This window comes from Hippocampus guttulatus, chromosome 15, assembly GCF_054856545.1.
Source record: "Hippocampus guttulatus isolate MCC_2025c chromosome 15, RoL_Hgut_1.0, whole genome shotgun sequence".
In the NCBI taxonomy this organism is placed as follows: domain Eukaryota; kingdom Metazoa; phylum Chordata; class Actinopteri; order Syngnathiformes; family Syngnathidae; genus Hippocampus; species Hippocampus guttulatus.
In genome coordinates this window covers 11,535,277-11,552,649 of record NC_141275.1, presented here as the reverse complement: position 1 = coordinate 11,552,649, position 17,373 = coordinate 11,535,277, and the positions used below count along the sequence as shown (strand labels likewise).

At 43.8% G+C, this 17,373-nt stretch overlaps 5 protein-coding genes across 9 annotated transcripts; 3 read left to right on the top strand and 2 right to left on the bottom strand.

Moving 5' to 3' along the window:
* The first annotated feature begins 272 nt into the window (after positions 1–272).
* LOC147193870 (alpha-crystallin B chain-like) lies at positions 273–1,183 on the top strand. The gene is made up of 3 exons (XM_086131586.1): positions 273–531; positions 626–748; positions 825–1,183. The coding sequence occupies exons 1-3, from the start codon at positions 352–354 to the stop codon at positions 1,014–1,016; spliced, it is 495 nt and encodes a 164-aa protein (XP_085987712.1). The 5' UTR covers positions 273–351; the 3' UTR covers positions 1,017–1,183.
* Positions 1,184–1,865: 682 nt separating this feature from the next.
* Positions 1,866–3,517, bottom strand: mia (MIA SH3 domain containing). Its single transcript, XM_086131587.1, has 4 exons — positions 3,207–3,517; positions 2,976–3,109; positions 2,439–2,549; positions 1,866–2,344 (listed from the first exon to the last, which is right to left on the bottom strand). Exons 1-4 carry the CDS (start codon positions 3,322–3,324, stop codon positions 2,321–2,323), a joined length of 387 nt encoding a protein of 128 aa, XP_085987713.1. The 5' UTR covers positions 3,325–3,517; the 3' UTR covers positions 1,866–2,320.
* Positions 3,518–3,767: 250 nt separating this feature from the next.
* On the top strand, positions 3,768–9,586 carry bicdl2 (BICD family like cargo adaptor 2). 3 transcript variants are annotated; one of them, XM_086131582.1, is made up of 11 exons: positions 3,801–3,891; positions 4,527–4,568; positions 4,655–4,993; positions 5,535–5,750; positions 5,940–6,056; positions 6,580–6,726; positions 6,906–7,052; positions 7,246–7,320; positions 8,524–8,606; positions 8,698–8,812; positions 9,259–9,586. In XM_086131582.1, the coding sequence occupies exons 3-11, from the start codon at positions 4,748–4,750 to the stop codon at positions 9,427–9,429; spliced, it is 1,317 nt and encodes a 438-aa protein (XP_085987708.1). In that variant the 5' UTR covers positions 3,801–3,891; positions 4,527–4,568; positions 4,655–4,747; the 3' UTR covers positions 9,430–9,586. The 3 variants fall into 3 exon arrangements, with proteins under 3 accessions (XP_085987707.1, XP_085987709.1, XP_085987708.1); XM_086131581.1 differs by having other exon boundaries at positions 3,768–3,891; positions 4,527–4,993; XM_086131583.1 differs by lacking the exon at positions 6,906–7,052 and having other exon boundaries at positions 3,768–3,891; positions 4,527–4,993.
* Positions 9,587–9,874: 288 nt separating this feature from the next.
* Positions 9,875–13,712, bottom strand: LOC147193867 (mitochondrial import receptor subunit TOM40B). Of its 2 annotated transcripts, XM_086131584.1 has the most exons (10): positions 13,572–13,712; positions 12,906–13,105; positions 12,627–12,694; positions 12,402–12,494; positions 12,215–12,316; positions 11,981–12,086; positions 11,242–11,364; positions 11,066–11,142; positions 10,884–10,986; positions 9,875–10,798 (listed from the first exon to the last, which is right to left on the bottom strand). In XM_086131584.1, the coding sequence occupies exons 2-10, from the start codon at positions 13,087–13,089 to the stop codon at positions 10,656–10,658; spliced, it is 999 nt and encodes a 332-aa protein (XP_085987710.1). In that variant the 5' UTR covers positions 13,090–13,105; positions 13,572–13,712; the 3' UTR covers positions 9,875–10,655. The 2 variants fall into 2 exon arrangements, with proteins under 2 accessions (XP_085987710.1, XP_085987711.1); XM_086131585.1 differs by lacking the exon at positions 13,572–13,712 and having other exon boundaries at positions 12,872–13,100.
* Positions 13,713–13,886: 174 nt separating this feature from the next.
* fdxacb1 (ferredoxin-fold anticodon binding domain containing 1) lies at positions 13,887–17,260 on the top strand. Of its 2 annotated transcripts, XM_086131574.1 has the most exons (6): positions 13,890–13,981; positions 14,135–14,308; positions 14,398–14,554; positions 14,825–15,028; positions 15,112–15,270; positions 15,386–17,260. In XM_086131574.1, the coding sequence occupies exons 2-6, from the start codon at positions 14,137–14,139 to the stop codon at positions 16,578–16,580; spliced, it is 1,887 nt and encodes a 628-aa protein (XP_085987700.1). In that variant the 5' UTR covers positions 13,890–13,981; positions 14,135–14,136; the 3' UTR covers positions 16,581–17,260. The 2 variants fall into 2 exon arrangements, with proteins under 2 accessions (XP_085987701.1, XP_085987700.1); XM_086131575.1 differs by having other exon boundaries at positions 13,887–14,308; positions 15,181–15,270.
* Positions 17,261–17,373: the final 113 nt, after the last annotated feature.

The following is a 17,373-nucleotide window of genomic DNA, read 5'->3' as shown; positions in this document are numbered from 1 at the left end:
TCACCTCATGACCGGGCAGATAGGAGAGGCAGAGAGACGCTGAGAGGGTGAGGGAGAGAAACAGATAGAGGGAGGGAGGGAGAGACGGCCAGCCACCGTAGGGGAGATGAAACAATGAGGGCGATGGTCGGATAAACAGTTGACATCATTGTTCCAGAAAAATCAGCCTGTTGGCAGGGCCGCTGCACAACCGGGCTGCTATGGTGGGGTGTGTAGACAGAGTCGCTCGGGGTGGGATGGGAGGGGAAAGCGCTATAAATGTGCTGCAGGAAAGCACAGCGAGCACCCATCTGAGACCAAGTGTCACCCTCAGACACGCCATCGCTCTTTCACCTCGTCCGGATACTCATCATGGATATTCCCATTCAGTACCCCTGGTACCGCCGGGCCTTCCCATATCGACGTCCCGACGCGTCCTTCATCGAGTCTCTCGCTGACTGGCCTCTCATCTGGCCTTTCCCATGGTCCTTTGCTTGGATGCGCCCCAGTTTCATGCGCTGGTTAAACTGGCCTGAAAATGGACACAGTGAGGTAAAGTGCCCATAGAGTCTTCACTTTTCGAGGCGGTCGTTGAATCCCAGGCTTCTCCGTAGTCTTCCTAACAGGTGTGACCTCTAACCCCTAGATGTACGCGGAAAAGGATCGCTATGTGATTTATCTGGATGTGAAGCATTTCTCACCGGATGAGCTCAGCGTCAACGTCGGCGACGAGTTCATCACAATACACGCCAAGCACGAAGACAGACAGGTCAGTGAAATCCTCGCGACGCGACATAGGATGACCCACGTCCACGCGGCTGACTGTCGTGTCCCCGACTCTCTAGGACGACCACGGCTACGTGTCCAGGGAGTTTCTGCGGAAGTACAGGCTTCCCACCGGAGTGTCGTGCGCTGATATCACCTCCAGCTTGTCGTTCGACGGCGTGCTGACAATCACCGCGCCCAGGTCTTCACCCGGCCCCGAGCGCAACATCCCAATATCCTGTGAGGATGGAGCAGCCAAGCAGAAAATGTAGAGCGCAGTCGGGGTGCCTTTGACGCAGTTTCACTACTAATCCTCACTACTAAATTCCGCACGTGTTTGTATTTAACCTGTTTTGTGGGCAGCTGAGTGCACGTAGAGGTGGGTCAGCCGTGTCGAGATTCCTGCAACGAGCCTTCTAATAAACCAGTTTCTAACTTACTACTATCGTCGCATGCCTGCAAGACAACTGTGCTTTAAAACACAGATTGAAATGTAAAGCCGGGAGTTTTGGTTGGAGTACAATTTTCCTTTCAGAAATCTTGGATGAACCAAAAACTTGCGCCACCTTGAATGTAAAAGTCCTCTTATTTTGAATTTGCCTTCAAAGTTTCAAACAGTCACTTCGATGAGAGACAAAGCTTCTACGCCAAAAGGTGATTGCAGCGGTGCTTGGATGAGTGCGAGTCTGTTACCTTTGTATGTGTTGAACGCGGGACCAGGTCTGTGCTCTGCTGAGAGGGAGGGAGGGGAGAAATGGGTTGAAGGAGTGTTGGATGGAGGAGGAAATACGGTCATCCAGGGAAGCAGGGTTTTACTCGATTGTTCGGGATAACTTGTATTTATGTATGTGTATGATGCGAGTGTGTGGTCAATGCCAAAAGAGAGCAAGAATGTCCTCAATGATGATCCCGATCATTCTTTGCAAATGCTAAATCTCCCCTGGTGTATTAACAAAGAAGACATAGAATAAATGTTGGGAAAAAAAAATTGTCTGCGTTTGCGTTGGTCAAGTTTCTCTTCTTGGTGGCGTATTACAATGAAGTTGAAATTCCCGAGAGAACAGAGCCATAAAAGTCAGTGACGCAAAAGTACAGACACAAACTACAGCAGTTTTAAAGGATGATTTTAAGGGATGTTTATTCTCTTTCATCTTGAAACAATATCCAATGATGCATTGGTTGCGGAGATTAAAACTTTAACCAGCAATACTTTTTTTTTTTTTTTTGCATGAGATGCTAATTCAAAATAAGGGTTCCGCAATTCATTTAAAAAAAAAAGCTGAATAACATCTCAGTGCTAAATGAGAAAAGTAAGCGTTGTCATTTAACTAGTTGCACTCCATTATACTCAAAAACGTTTCCCAATACATTTCCTCCTCTCCGAACTAAATAAGATAACCGCAATTATTCGCGAAAGCTCAAAGCAATGCAGTTAAGCTTCGACAACAATGCAAAGCACAACAATAAAAACGTTACATTACATTCTGCAGCTGTACCTCATGAAGCGGCTGCTGTATAAACTTCTAATGCCCGGTAACCGGAGAGCAAGTTGATCACCTCTTTGATGGATCCCACTTCAGTTACAGTAAAAGTCCCATTTCTGAAAACAAAGTGAAAGTGCAAATATGAGGAGCGCCACGGACGGCGCGCGTGCCTAGTTGGCGTACTCTGTGTCTGCGTGCGTGTTCACCCACGGTCGTCTTGACTTCTGTGTTGGCTGGCTCCAGAGCTTGAACCTCCTCCACCACGGTGCTGGGAAAGTGACCGATACGAGCCTCCTGTCCTCCATAATAAGAATCCTGAACCTGCGAACGTGTGATAGAAGACATTTCTTTGGACGATTAATCTTCACAGGTGGGCAGTGGTCATCATTAATGTGCCATTGATCAGAAACGCATGTGGACAAAAGTATTGGGAAACACACCTGAATAAAAGGAGAGTTGTACGTAGCGCATTACCTGGGCTTTTTCTTGTCTTTATTTTTCTCAAGGTGCTGTGCCTTTTAGTTTGTGACAGTAATGTTTTTCTTTTTGAGTTGCTTCACCTTTTCTGGTCACGACTGAATTATTTATATTCGTGTTTTGCTCGAGTTGCCACGCCTCCCCGAAGCTGCTACAACTAAGGGAAGCCCATCGGCATATTTTCTTCACTTCTTCACGTGTAAATGCAATCGCCACAAGTTTTTCTTGACAATCTGTGTGATCCCCCACTTTTTTTTTTTCTTAACTCACACTGCCTGCCCAGAAGAGGTTGCCAGTGTCCTGTAGCATGGCGTAGACATAAACCAGCTGCCCTTGTCTGATCGAGATGAACCTGCAGTCCGCGGGATGATAGTCCTGCACAGCACGAGCTATCAGGATAGCATCTGTGCAGAAATAAGAAATTCATTCACAGGGGAGGGTGGAAGAACACCTGACTCAACAACTCTTAACAATGTTACGGTAAAAGGCGTGCGTACTTACAGCTACATTCCGAGTCAGCGCAGCGTTTTCGAGCAGAAAGTTTAGGCATCTGTCTTCCGGCATCTGAGCTTGGTAACAGAACCCAAAGAGAGATCATCAGAAAGAATTTGCAAAGCATGGCTGCACCCACTGACCCTACTCTGCTCTACTTGTGATTTTATCCTTTTGTGGGAGATGCTGTGATGGCGTTGACTATTTCTTCTTATTTTCGCTCCCACCCCGCCTCAACCGCCTTGCTTACGACTTACACAGAAGTCCTTTGAAAGCTTTCAAGTAAGTAAACAGGATGGAGGGTGGGAAGGAGGGGTGTTGTGGATGGAGGAGGAGTGCGGATTTGACAAACTCATGCTTGTTTTTTTTTAACCTTCACCCGGCCCCTCTTTTTCCATGCCAACTTGGCCCATTGCACTCACACTAGAGTGAGTATTCCTCTGAGGCCGTGACTGGGGTTTTTTTTTTTTCTTCCTCGTCCAGCCGCTAGATGTCAGAACGCCTTTTGCCGTTTTTTTCTTATAGCTCCCCCTCTCTTTCGATCAGAGCAAAACCCCAAGAGGCGGAGCCTCTACCTGTATTTACATACTGCACTGCCAAGGGAACCAGCTGAGCCTCTCCTGAGCAAGCACACACACTCACCAAACAGGAAAACTATTACTCTTTGACGTGAGAAGCCTGTGGGGACGCTCAGGTAAGACGGATTTTTTTTCCTTCTTCTTCTTCCTGATTTCTATGTTGAATAAAAGGACAGCCGGACTGACATCACATTTCAAGGTTGTTTTTAAATATCACATGTATTTATGGTTTCAGTCAGAGAAAGATTGACATGAGAAATAAGACAAAATGTCTGGTGTGTGATCAAAACTAAAGGCATGTAGCAACAATACAGCTCTTTCAAAGATACGTTTTGAAGGAGCCGTTTCTTGAGTTCAGTGTCCAGATGCACTGCATCATATGTATTGAGGGGCGCTTTTTAATACGTTTGGTTGCGTACCTAAAGTTGCGGCCGGGGAATGTCGATTCATATTTTGTTGTGAGAAACTACACCTCCGAAAGGCAGTGTCATGAAGACTGCTCAATCAGATGAGCAGGGATTAATTGAAGGGATACTTTTTGTTGACTTTGAGTGACATGTTAAGAAAACATATTAGAGGACATTAAACATGGAATTTAAGGGAGTGGATCCAAACAATGACTCCAATGGATCTGGCATTTCGGTTTGAACATAACAAAAGAGGCTGTCAAACAAAAGAGTCTGCGAGGTTAGATTACGAGACAGCCAGAGGGATCTCTCATAATCTCTTCTGACCTGTACTGTATTTACAGTTGGATTGGATTCACGAGCTTGTCCTAAAAAGGGCCGGAAAGGTGAATGACGCCAACATCAGGACCATCTGGGCCACTGGGAAGAACAATACACTGGGATTAATTGGATTACAAACAACTCTTTCCAGAGAAATCAGTCTCCTCGTCCGGTTCGCCCGCCGACCTGTCAGACTTGGGATGTTGTTCTCCATTTGACTCCCTGCAATTGCAACCCTAAGACCATGTTCGGCCCCAGGAAGAGCAGTCTCCCTTCCCCCAGCCTGGAGGACTCCTTTTTCCCGCTCTCGTCTTCCTCGTCCATATCGCTTTCCTTCGCCCTGCCCGCCTCCACGCCGGATCGCGGGAACGTCGACGGCGGCGGCGGCATCGAGACGGATCTGATTCTGGCAGCTGAGCTGGGACAGGCTCTGCTGGAGAAGAATGAGGAACTGACCGCTGCTCTGGAACAGAAAGAGAGGGAAGTAGAGGTATAAGTGTCTTGTGGACTAGAGAGTACTGTACATTGTATCATCTTAACACACACTGCGGCGTTTGCGTCAAAACATTCAATTGTACTTTTTTGCAAAATGAATATTCCTCCGTCGATTTCAATCAAAACGGATGTTTAAATAAATTCAGATTTTTGTAAACAGCTGTTGCACTAGCTCTTATTGCATTGTCTAAGTGGACCTAATGCATTTGCATCTATAGTATAGTCTCTATGATATTGAAAATGAAACCTGTTTGTTTTAATAATAGGATATGCATTCACTGTCATTTTTAATTGTTTTATTTATTTAATGCGAATATAGATTTTTAAAAAAAGATTTGCGTTTGCTAGTGATATAGGTGAGCGATAGTACATACATTATGATGGGAAGTGATGGTATGATACATTTATCAAGCACTGTATTTTATAAATATAACTATAGTGTATTCAATTTTTTATTTCAATATTGGACATAACAAACATCGATAACGAATGGACTTCACACTTCCTGTCCCCAAATGTTGTGTTGAATGTCTCAGATGTTACAGCAGCAGAAGTACGTTTTGCAAAGGAGGCTGGATATGAATGAACTGGCATCCGGACAGAAGGAGGCTGAGCTGAACGGCGATTTGGCCGCCTTACGATCCGAGCTGGACCGCCATCATATTCAGGGGCGGGACCGGCGCAGGGACGAGAGCGAGCAACTGACTCAGTTATCTAACCATAACCAGCGCTTGGTGGAGCAGCTATCAGAGGTGTGTTTTATGTCATCACCCATCGAGCAGGTTTCAATCCTGAAATCTCGATGAGCGTTTTGCCCGATGCAGTTGTTGTGCTAAACTTAGTGCCAGGAAACACTCAGTGAGAGCAATGCAGGCAAACAGGTTCTGGGAGTCGAATTCTTTGAACCGTCTGTCAACTTTTCCCCTCTGCCGCCCCTCTAGGCTGTGACGCTAGAACATTCCCTGAGGACGGAAATTCGTACCCTGAGAGAGGAGATGGACGAGTCCTCCTTCAGCCGGAATATCAGCTCCACACAATTAGAAAATACACTCGCAGAGGTATAAATATCACCCTGACGCTAACTGTCTACGAGCTCGAAAAGGAAATAATAAGCCAACACTTGAACTGAAGAGGTGTGTCTTAATACGTCCCTGCAATTAGTCTGCAGAAATTAAACAAACCTAATGATGTTTGAAAATTGTGTTTCAAAACAGCAATTTACAGGAAAATGTGTTTTGGTCTGCACGTAAAGAGTACTTAAAGCTTTTAAGTGAGGAATTAAGTAACTTAATTCAAGTTTGAGTGAGTCTACAAGAAAAGATTAAAGTATGTAACACAAGAAGAAGGGCATAAGCTCTCTTTTTCTGCTCACAAATGAGGAATTTGGGGGATACATGAACATTTGAGGGAATCAATTAGAAAATATTAAGGGAAGCGTGATCATGAATTTTAGTCGGGACGGACTTCCTACCATTCACAAACAAAAGAAGAACCTCCTTTGGGAGTGGCAATGAGGGAAATGGAAGCCCAGCATGGAACTGACCTCTGCATCGATCCTTTGCCGACTGGCCTTTCCGGCAGAGCCGAGTTTTGAAGGGGCGCCTGTGTCACATGGAAGTCCAGCTGAAGGCCTCCCAGGAAGACAGCGAAAAGCTGCGCTCCGAGCGGAACGACCTGAGGGACAGAGTGACGGAGCTTCAGGTGCAGCTGCGAGAGAAGGAGGCAGAGGTAAATAGCCGGGCTTTGTGACTGGGTGGTCTTTATCATGATGACGCTAACAGGAAAATCAATCAACTCCCCACTAACGGCAAGCCACTAACACACAAAAGTCGCCGATTGTTAGAGTTAGACTATTGCGTCTATCCCCCGCTCACCGCGTGTGTATGTGTGTGTATGTGTTTGTGTAGCTCGAGCAGGAGCAAGGGGTGGTGTTTGAGTTGCGTACCATGAATCGCTCTCTGCAACAAAATGCCCTGAGCCTGGGAGAAGGGAGCATCCTGGACATTACACACACACCACCTTTGTCACTGCTTAGTGAAATTCAGCAATCCCAGGTACATACAGTGGACTCACGCATACACACACAGTGGCACCACTGCTACTTTTTGTGCGTACTAACCACTAAACTCTTTGCTTCGGTTGATTTTAGAAAGCGTTAACCGATGATTACCTGATTACCAATAATGTGGCTCATGTATAGAAATCTGTGTGTCTAATATGTCCGTCCCCGCCGACTCCACTGCACAGGCCAAAGATGCCCTCCTAGCTCACTCTGCGGCCCTGCAAGCAAGAAATGATGAGATAGCGGCACTCAAAGAGGAGGTCTGTAGCAACTTTGTACAAGTGCCCTCTACACGCACACACACGATAAAACACAATAGTCTACTTGTGCAAAATCAAAAGCAGACTACACCCGGGGACTGCAGGTTGCCAGTTAATCACAAGGCAATTATTAATGAGGCGTTGATTTGAAAGCGACCCGTGATAGACTCACACTCGTCAGCTTTGTGAATCAGTGAATCCCAAACACCGGAAAATGTCTAATTTTGCTTAATTGGTCCAAAAATCGCACTCGATATAATAGTATACTTCATACAGAGTAATGACATAATTAAATAGAATGTAAAGAAGGAAACATTTGAATTGATGCGATCCTATTCTGCATGTAATGTGCCCCATTGGCCCCTGGGAGGCAGTATAATACAAAAGGCATGCAGATACAAAAATAAAAACTATTACTACTACTACTACTTTTTTTTTGAGGACAAAGAATGCATGCCGATATTATGTGTCCTCGGGTGTATCCATTGCTTCTAAAACCGCGTCCATCACCGCAAACTGGCGTTTCGTATTTTTTAATGAGCATGAATCAATGTTATTTTCAAGATGAAATGCAAATCTGTTGTATTTAAAACATTGGCGAGAACCAAACTGTACCCAGGCAGGGATTCGTCCACAGACCGCATTTGGAGAATCACTCGGCTCGCTGTTTGGAGTTGAAGCCTGTCTATTTGCTTTCATGAGGGGGTCGTAGTATTTCAAATATTTAGGATGTTCGAGTGTCCCCATCTACTGCACGTTATCATAGGACTGTTTAAATGTGTACGATACGATATTACATTAGAAGCGTAAAGGAGTAACGGTCCACTGTACAGTAATCAATCCAGTATTGAACCTCCGGGGAACTACCAATAAGTTTGCCACTGGCAGTGCAGCAGTTCAACTTAGGTCCCACTTTGTGCAGCTTGCATGGAATCATTTCGCACTCTTTGAACACTTCACAACTAGATGGAACGTGAATCATACAAGAAACTATCTCACCCAGCAAAAAGCGCTGTGCAGTATGCAAATCGACAGTTGTGCGACTGTTAAAATGGCTCTGTGTCAAGCTCGTGTAAGCAAATGTCCACCAGCGTAGATTAGATAAAGGCCATTTTCATGAGAGGATCAGTTTTAAAGCGTCATACAGAGAATTTTTTTGACAGTATCTCACATGACTGACGGCCGATGTTTCCAACTTCTCAGTTGGAATCCCAACGAGAAGAACTGGAATCACTGAGGGAGGAAATCAAGCCATTTCGAGGCAGTCCAGACGCGCCAAAGTATAGGTAAAGATACACACAGTTTTCACAAAAAATATATATGTATGTAATCTGGTATGTTCATTAATATCATGCTAATTAACTCACCCATGTCCAGTTCATTAGAGAGCGAGTTGGTCACGGTTCGACAGGAGAAAGACTTACTGACCCATCAGCTCCTCAACACCATCCGACACAAGGTTGCGCTGTCCCAAGAGCTGGATGCTTGGCAGGTATGTCTGAAATAGACTGGACACGCACTCACTAGGCAGCGTGATGTCATAGTTTAACACGTTTTTTTCCTCACAGTTCGGTTCAGGGTTGCTTGTCGTTGCCGCCTGAGCAGAACATCATTTCTAGTCGAAATAAAATTGTTGTCACTCGTGTTGACCTTAAAGTATCTCGACATGGATGACGTTGCTCCAACTCGGAAGGTATATGTCAGTGGTATCGGTGTGTGGTATCAGTACTTTTTTAAGAATACTGTGCAGAGATGCAGTATAGATGCCGGGTTAAAACGATACCTCAGAAAGATAGCGCCAATCGGCCTGAGCGTGATTACCTATCTTCTATCTGGATCAGACACGTCGTACAAATTTTGTATTAAATCTCATTAGAGTGTCTACCTAATGAAAAGTCCAGTCAAAGACGTTTTTCCTTTCTCCAACCTGTCTGACAGGAGGATATGCGCTTGGTAATCAATCAGCAAGTGCTCCAGAAGGAGGAGGACAGACTCAAAGAAGTTGAGCGAGAGCGCGGTAGCATAGGAGGACTCCAAAGAAGCAAGTCTTTGAAATTAAAAGGCGAAGCAGGAAAAGGATTCTTCTCATCTCTTTTCAAAGACAAATAACACATCAGGAAACAGAAAATTGATTTCAAAGGGACCGTGCATCAAACTAATTAATTTTGTAATATAACAAGCAATTGTGTATATAGTTGTATTTATGAATGTACAGTAGAGTAATACTTTCAACTTTTATTGCTTTGTATTAAAATGTGATTTGAGATTTCGTGTATCTTGGGATGTTTTTTGCTTTGCTTCACAGCCTTTTGAGAGCCTGCTTCAACACAATAATCCAAACATCTGGATCTTTATACTTTGAACTCAACCGAAAACAACGTTTCTGCAAAGTCGACACTGAGCACACGTTTCAAGAATTTTGAACGAGTGACCCCTTTCATGCAGCTTGAGCTCATTTGAGAATCAAGGTGCAGCTAACGGAAGAGTTCCAGCAAAAAGGTGTACCTAATGTTATGGCCGGTGCATGGATAAGAAGAAGAAACAACCACAGTGATAAATGATATAAATAACATTGTTTAATAAATGAAGTCCCAAAATGCACTCCCTTCCACATGTCCCCATGTTAAATAACATAAATAATACAATAAATATATGACCGGAGCGTGCGATCGTGCATGTTGCATCATACAGAACAGTATTGCGCATACCTTCCATACATTTCATTACTTGGTCCTCTTGGGTTTTATGTAGCAGCACCTTTTGTATACTAACACTCGACAGAACACGCAAACTGTTTTTGGGTCCTTCTGTCCAATCAAACCCTTTTTTCCACATTAATTTACCGTGTGGGAAAATCTGACATGGTTTAACTGCCAATTCAAAACTGGAGTATAATCTGCTAATTTTACAATGAAATTGCAATGATTTTAGTCAACTATGCAGAAAAGTCGCATACATTCCAGTGAAAATATTAAAATAACACGGTTTTCTTTTTTATATTTATAATCTTCTGTAACAAAATGTCCGCGCTAGTATTCCCTTCATTTCGTGGTTTTGCCTCTCAGAAAGTCCACCTCATCATTTCTGCTTAATAGGACGGCAACCAAATAAATTAGGAATCCCCTTTCATTTCAGAGGTAGATTGCAAGAGACGATGCACTGATTTCAGGAACTCTTCTGGGACTCAAGACCACGATATTGTGGCATTTCCCATAGCTGACTCACCTTGAGGGATTGGTTCAGGATGGAGCCATGGAGGCAGCTTTCAGTTTTGTTTTTTTGACATGTCAGTTGTCAATGTCAGCGGTCATTCAGCAAGAAAAAAAAAAACCAGGCTACTGTCCCACATTGACACCAAGACCTACTTGCAACTTGTCACCGCGGTGGTTTACAAAAGCACCCATGACCAGGGTGGCAGGGAGCGGGCTCAGGCGCTTCTCCAGCACGCCTCCAATGATGCAACGACTGTTAATCATACCTACAAGATAACGACACAAGGGTTCCTTAAATGATGCCTGCCCTTCAGATGAAAAACAAAACCAATACAATTGAAAAATGCAGACCTCGAAAGACCATGTTGGCTTCTGGTAGTTCCATCTGGTACCCAAATGAGGTTGTGGTCTCCTGAGTCCTGGTACTGGCTTCAAATTCCACCCCTACTTGGATCTAGGGAGCCCACATATCATACACATAAATAGTACAAAAACTACTTGCATTTATTTTTATGTCATATTTGATTCAGCACCTGCTTGTTGGCTCTATGATAGTAGCTTGCATGGGCTCCTCCTTTCCCAGCATTCAGTGTTGCCACCCAGTTTGGTCCTGGAAAAAAAAAAAAAGGTGGAGAAAAAAGCTGTGAGATCCACCGAAAGTTGACTCGATATTACGGCTACATTTACTTAATTCACAAGGAAATCCCACTTGAATACTGTCCAGCCAGTGTGAGGATTCCACCTTCTTCTGCTCTGCCTCTGTGGTAGACCAGCTCACCTCCTAACACCAGACCAGAGGACACACTCTGCAGAAAGTGTGCCACTAGGATAACTGCTCGGGAGAATAGACATACATAGAAACGTGGATTAAAAAATTATAATAATAATAATCAGAGAAACCACATTGAAGTTTGATGGCGTGCAGTTGCTCACCACTGCAGCTACATCCACAATAACAAATAGGGATGCCGCAATGGCACTTTTTTCAGATGACACATACCTGTACTGGTATCCACATATTTGAGCACGCGCAGATACCAAGTGCAGATACTTGATAATGTGGAGATGTCTCCTCCCCCCCAATTTTTTAAAAATCATATTAAAAAAAATACGTCTCAGCTATGTTTGTTTGACATGGTGTGAAAGAAATTATTATGACGTTGACTGTAAGAATCAAATGTTCTTTACTTAAAACTGATTATTTTAGCGTAATTGGATTTTCAGATCATTAAAAAAAATAATAATAATAAAAAACTTGTGGCAGAGTATCAAGTGGTCCAAGAATACTGCATCCATGTCAGCATGCCAGGAACATCCCAATGTCCCCTTTGTATGGAGTGGCCACAGAATGCCATTGGCCATTTACATACAGGAATGGTGTCTGACAGCTCCGCTCTATTGGATCATATACATGGTGCAGGTTAAAGTAAACAAGTATCGGGTCTCACCCGATTCTCTAAGCACGTCTGGATTAGCTACCGTTACAGCAGCGGTGAAGTCACTCCCCCTGTACTCCGTTTCAAATTGCCACGTTACAAACTGGGACTGCTGAGTCTGAAACACAATGAAAGTGGGGATCATTCAATGTTTTATGGCTGTGCAGATTTTACTTTACAGAAGAGACAGAACAAAGTGTTGGGGGTTTTTTTTTTTTGGTTTGTTTGTTTGTTTGTTTTTTTTACCTGGAAAACCGATCTGGCTCGTACACGCTCAGTGAGATGCAGCAAAGCATGAGCATTCAGACTGCCTGAGGAATCCATCTCACCAATTAATGCGGGGGCATCCTGGAGGTAGATGAAGGATCAATATGCAACTTCGGTGTGTGTCTATATGACGCGTACTCAACCACATTAGGGCTTCATGCTGTACTTTGTCTTTGCTGTAATCGTCAGACTGCAGGTGCTCCACATGGAATCGATAGTACGAAGGGCTGACGGCACTGAGGTGGAGGGTATGACTGACCTGAAGACAAACACATGTATTTACCGTAATATGAATCTACATTTTAACTCGCCGCCACAGGTTACACCGAAACAAAATTCTAATTCAATCCGATGAGGCTGCGTAGAATATAATGTAAATGGCGAGCATCACCTTGAAGAAGCTGCTCACAGTTTTATTGATAATCATCTTGACACCTTCAATCTGCTGAGGAAATACATCTGGGAGGAAGAGAGGAAAATTGCTCAGGGACAACATCATTCAATCAGATTAAGGACACTTGATTTATCTGATCAATTTATATGCTGGATTCAGTAGCCCTTTATGAACACATTTGGTAACTTCAATTTAACTCAAAAATGGATGCCAAACACATCTCAATATAATGCATTATAAACCTTTTTGGTCGTTGAAATTGTATTTCAGGCAAACCTTTGCAACTCCTGTGCAAGGAGTGAAAGCTGCCAGGGTTAGGTAGTCGTCCATCTCTCCTCTCCCAGCGTGGCGGGCTATACCAGTGAGCAGGATGTGCGTCCCAGTGAGAAGGAGGGGGGTCCGTAGAAAAAGGCCAATTCTGTTGGCCTGGACCGGAAGACAAAGCCAGAACACTGCCCATGGGGCTGCAAAGCTTCCTGTAAGAAATGAAAAACACCTTTTTCTTGTCACTTTCATTTTACAAACATTGCATCTGCACAAACCGTGCACAACATTAAGTACATCAGAATAATTTAATGATACTTTATATAAGAGCTTCATTGAATATGAGCCTTTGCAGTGTTATATATTCATAAGCGTTATTATGACTACAATTTGCAGGTGCACGTAATACAGTGGCTGGTAAATGTACATGGGAACAGTTCAAATAAGCATGACAACAGTTTGTCGAGTTAAAATAATTAACAGTGCAGATTAAATACAGTTGTTATTTGTGTAGACATTGAATTTTAAACGTTGTCACGTCAATGTGCAGCATTCATAAAGATATGTTATACTCGAGTGCATCAGTACCGTTAGCTTACATGACCTTCGCATCCAGCAAAAGCGTAAGCCTAAATTCAGTTTTTGTTAAAATGGCGACCTCAGACCGGATTAAAATACCTTAAATTCCTGTGAAAACCCGGTCGCGACACATTGGGAAAACTGCCAAACTGAGTAAATATGAAGAATCGCTAGGAAAAAAATGTAGGAACTGATCCAGTTTTTCTGTGTCACTGCATAACATGTCCCTCGGAAACATGACCAGAACGCCTTGGCGTACTTCAACTGGTTTCTTAATATGTTTTATTTAAATAATTGATTTGATTATAACTCACATTTTAAATCAATTGTGTAAATATATAGTTTCTTTTTATTTTGGGAAGAACACGACCAGCCTTGTTTTTGGTCGGACTACTATAGTTGAAACACGTTATACCCATGCAGGCTGTAGGTGAGATTAATCTTGATCTTTTGCGTCCTGATCGGCACCGTAATTCACAGGAAGGTCAGCCGGTTTTAGCTACAAGACGGTAAAACTCGTTTCAGCCACTAAAACAACAAATCACTTTTTAAAATTGAGTCTGTCAAACCCTCACGCGTGTTTCCTTTGCGACAAGAACGGGAGATTACTTTTTTTTTTAGAAACCTGTAGAATCTTTTTTCCCTCATTTTCTGGTTAATAGGTATGTCTCGTTCACCGTCAATCTTGCTGGTGGGAGAAGGGAACTTCTCGTTTTCTGCTGCTTTGTGCCGCTTACCATCGGAGGTGAGCGTCACGGCCACTTGTCTGCAGCCGCAGGAGGAGGCACTGCGGCAGGAAGGCGCATCCATTAACATGCAGACTATCAAGGACTCAGGTGAGGATTTGGATTGTTGATCTTTTTATATCAGTGCATTACGGTTTCGTTACATAGGTTATATTCTGTTATGCCTTTTTTTTCGCCAGGTGGAAGGGTGCTTTTTGAGGTTGACACCACAAAACTGGGGGAATGTGCATCCCTGCAAGGGCAATTGTTTGACCGTGTGCACTTTAATTTCCCACACTGCGGGAGAAAGAGTGGCGTTAAAAAGAACAGGCAACTTCTTAAAGACTTTTTTCTCAGGTAATATTGAATCCCAACGAGGGCTACAGGTTTTACAGATGTACACTGACTGTCATTAAAAGACAAAAGTTTCATTTTAGCCGACATATTTATTTGGTTAAAAATGTCAGTTAAAGACTACTAGAGCATCTGGACTTCATTTGAGGTTAATCAGAGGAACTTTAAATGGTGGTGACATAATAGGACTAGGTAATGTCTTATGTCTGGACCATTTATCCAAACTCTGTCCAAACCCATCCAAATATCCCTTTTGTGTCATTGCTCCTCCAGTTGTGTTCAGGTGTTAGCCGAAGATGGGGAGGTTCAAGTTTCCCTCTGCAACGGACAGGGCGGGACGCCGGCTGACCAGCCTCGGCGAGAGCGGCACAACAGCTGGCAGGTAGTCGCCATGGCGGCAGAGGCGCACCTCGTCCTCAGTGATGTACGCCCTTTTGAGAGTGACAAATACCAAAGCTACAAGTGCACAGGATACAGGTAAGGTGAGTGTTCAAACATGCAAGTTGTTCATTTAATGTGGGATTGGAAGTTGTTTTGATGTCAGTTTCATTCTTCCACAGGAGTCAGGATAAAGGCTTCCATTTGGAGAATGCTTTGCTCCACGTGTTTACTCGCAGCGCCCCCTTCAGCTCCCCTCAAGTGTTTAAAATGGAGGAAACTGTGGAAGGAGAAAAGGTCCAATATAACATACCAGCAGAACTCAGTGATTACACGTCCCGGTATTACAACCTCAACACTCTGTGTCATATTTTCTATTATGTGTGTGTGTGTGTATTTTCTGAGGATTTCATAAAAGCTAATGAAAAGATTTTGATGACGTTTTCCTCTCTTTAGGGGCTTTCTCACCTCAGATTCTGTCCATCCTGTCAAATTGGTGCAGGACTTTCTTCTCGAAAAGCTACAGGAAAAGTGGGCGGTCTCCATGGTGACAGAGACCCTTCCGGTCCTCCTCAGAGCTAAACACTTGCATTTGTGCTGCCCTGATATAGACCACATGTTGCTCTACCGGATTCACATCTGTCAGAAAGAGCTGAGCTGTGAGGCTTGTACATCCACAGATGAGTTGGAGGGTCAGGCCAGAGGGCCTTGTGCTATCTCAAAGCAAGCGGACAAGGTGTTGAGTAGTAAGGGAGTGGATGGGATGAGGTCATTATGCTTTCCTGATGTTGATCTCAAGGGTCAAACTACTCTTTATTTCTTGCGTCCTTCGCTGTGCCCCCTGATGGAAGCCGTGGTCGCGAAGAAAGAAGAGTGGACCGGTGGCAAGACAGAAACGGAAAATAAACATATTAAAGGAATTAATTTGGAGCAGAGTGGGCATTGGAATGGTGTGACGAACCTGCTGTATGGCATCAGTGGTCTGGTGTTCCGAAATGTTCCAGTCAACCCCTGGGCTCTGCCAGTCTTCCACGAGCTCCTTCTTACTGGTGTTTTCCCTAAAAAGAACGAGCCAGTAAAAGTTCTTGAGCAAACTTTGGGAGCACTGCTCGCTCCCTATGGCATCGCCATGGTTACCAAGGAGGAAGGTCTGCATCTAATGGCACAGCCAATGGGTTTCATCGGTAAAGTACTCACAAATGACATCAATGACGTCAGCCTCCTCAGCATGACTGTGTCTTTAAATCTGGACCTCCTCGCCGTGCTCATGTTCTCACTCCCAGACTGGCGTCTGCTCTGGTCACGTGACCCGCGCTTTTCACAGCAGTTTGTCATCCGTCCAACACCTGGGACACCTTTTACCGCATTTTCCCTGTTCCCTGAGCTCTTCAGCTTTGACATCAGCTTCTGGACCGAGACGGCGTGGGAGGAGAAGAAATTCTACGCGCTGGTCCGAGTGGCCTCCCGCGGGACTGTGGAGCATGTTAAACTCATTGATAAGTTCTCGCATCCGGACCTGAGCCAGACTAGCTACTGCTACAGGCTGATTTACCACTCACACACACACGCATTGTCACACACACAAGCCCTGCAGTTTCACAAACGCTTGGAGTCATTGTTGTCCGAATGCTTGGAAGTCACAATTAGGTAGCAGCTAATATTCCTCGGTTTGGCTGCTAAATGTGATTTATTTTGAGTGAGTTGTAATTACCTGCAAATTGGAATCCTAATATGAATCAAATGTGAAACTGTTTTATTATGTTGTGTTGTTGAACAAGGACTGTTGTGTGCGCCAAAGTGTGTTTGAGCATTATCACCAGAGTGCTCGAAAGCAGTGCTTCTCAGCCTTCATTCATCCAAGGCATGTTTTCCATCCGAAAAATCTGACGGCACACCGTCAAAAGTACTGTATACTTTATCTGTATATCCTGAATTAATGATGATGATGTGGTTGTGGGAGATGGGGGTTTTTTCTGTGGTGCCCAGTGGTTGGGAAGCACTGCTCTAAAGCTAAGTGGTACAAACTACAGGGAAAATGTAAATAAGACCACATGCCAGTGTTTTATTCATATTTTTACTAACCAATGCTATTTAATATTTGAGTTATATGCTCAACAAGACTCTGAGCCAAAATGACGATAAATGTCATTTCAGCGCGTTGTGCAATATATGCAAGAAAACAAAGAAGGGTCTTATACTGTGTATTAAACAATAAAACTTTGTTTATATAGCAACATGTTACATCCAAAAATGTTAAACGCAAGGAACAAGTACAGGAAACTGCAGGACTACATAGCCATATGTTTACAATAAATGAAGTATTTGAAGTGATGTCTTGTCGCACTCAATAATGAAAATATACGCATATACATTTCAAACAGCACAAATCAGGAACAAAGTGAACGTTAACAGAGATATTCTTAAATTGTTGAGCAAGAAATGAA

Coding starts and splice junctions, on each gene's coding strand:
- mia (XM_086131587.1), bottom strand. CDS start 3,324: ATGCTTTGCAAATTCTTTCTGATGATCTCTCTTTGGGTTCTGTTACCA. Junction 3,110..3,206: donor CGCTGACTCGGAATGTAGCT/GTAAGTACGCAC, acceptor ATTTCTGCACAG/ATGCTATCCTGATAGCTCGT. Junction 2,345..2,438: donor ACACAGAAGTCAAGACGACC/GTGGGTGAACAC, acceptor CTTTGTTTTCAG/AAATGGGACTTTTACTGTAA.
- fdxacb1 (XM_086131574.1), top strand. CDS start 14,137: ATGTCTCGTTCACCGTCAATCTTGCTGGTGGGAGAAGGGAACTTCTCG. Junction 15,029..15,111: donor TACAAGTGCACAGGATACAG/GTAAGGTGAGTG, acceptor ATTCTTCCACAG/GAGTCAGGATAAAGGCTTCC. Junction 15,271..15,385: donor CTCAGTGATTACACGTCCCG/GTATTACAACCT, acceptor TCCTCTCTTTAG/GGGCTTTCTCACCTCAGATT.
- bicdl2 (XM_086131581.1), top strand. CDS start 4,748: ATGTTCGGCCCCAGGAAGAGCAGTCTCCCTTCCCCCAGCCTGGAGGAC. Junction 6,057..6,579: donor TAGAAAATACACTCGCAGAG/GTATAAATATCA, acceptor CCTTTCCGGCAG/AGCCGAGTTTTGAAGGGGCG. Junction 7,053..7,245: donor GTGAAATTCAGCAATCCCAG/GTACATACAGTG, acceptor TCCACTGCACAG/GCCAAAGATGCCCTCCTAGC.
- LOC147193867 (XM_086131584.1), bottom strand. CDS start 13,089: ATGGGCAGTGTTCTGGCTTTGTCTTCCGGTCCAGGCCAACAGAATTGG. Junction 12,317..12,401: donor ACGATTACAGCAAAGACAAA/GTACAGCATGAA, acceptor ATCTACCTCCAG/GATGCCCCCGCATTAATTGG. Junction 12,087..12,214: donor GAGCCAGATCGGTTTTCCAG/GTAAAAAAAACA, acceptor ATTGTGTTTCAG/ACTCAGCAGTCCCAGTTTGT.
- LOC147193870 (XM_086131586.1), top strand. CDS start 352: ATGGATATTCCCATTCAGTACCCCTGGTACCGCCGGGCCTTCCCATAT. Junction 532..625: donor CTGAAAATGGACACAGTGAG/GTAAAGTGCCCA, acceptor TCTAACCCCTAG/ATGTACGCGGAAAAGGATCG. Junction 749..824: donor CCAAGCACGAAGACAGACAG/GTCAGTGAAATC, acceptor CCGACTCTCTAG/GACGACCACGGCTACGTGTC.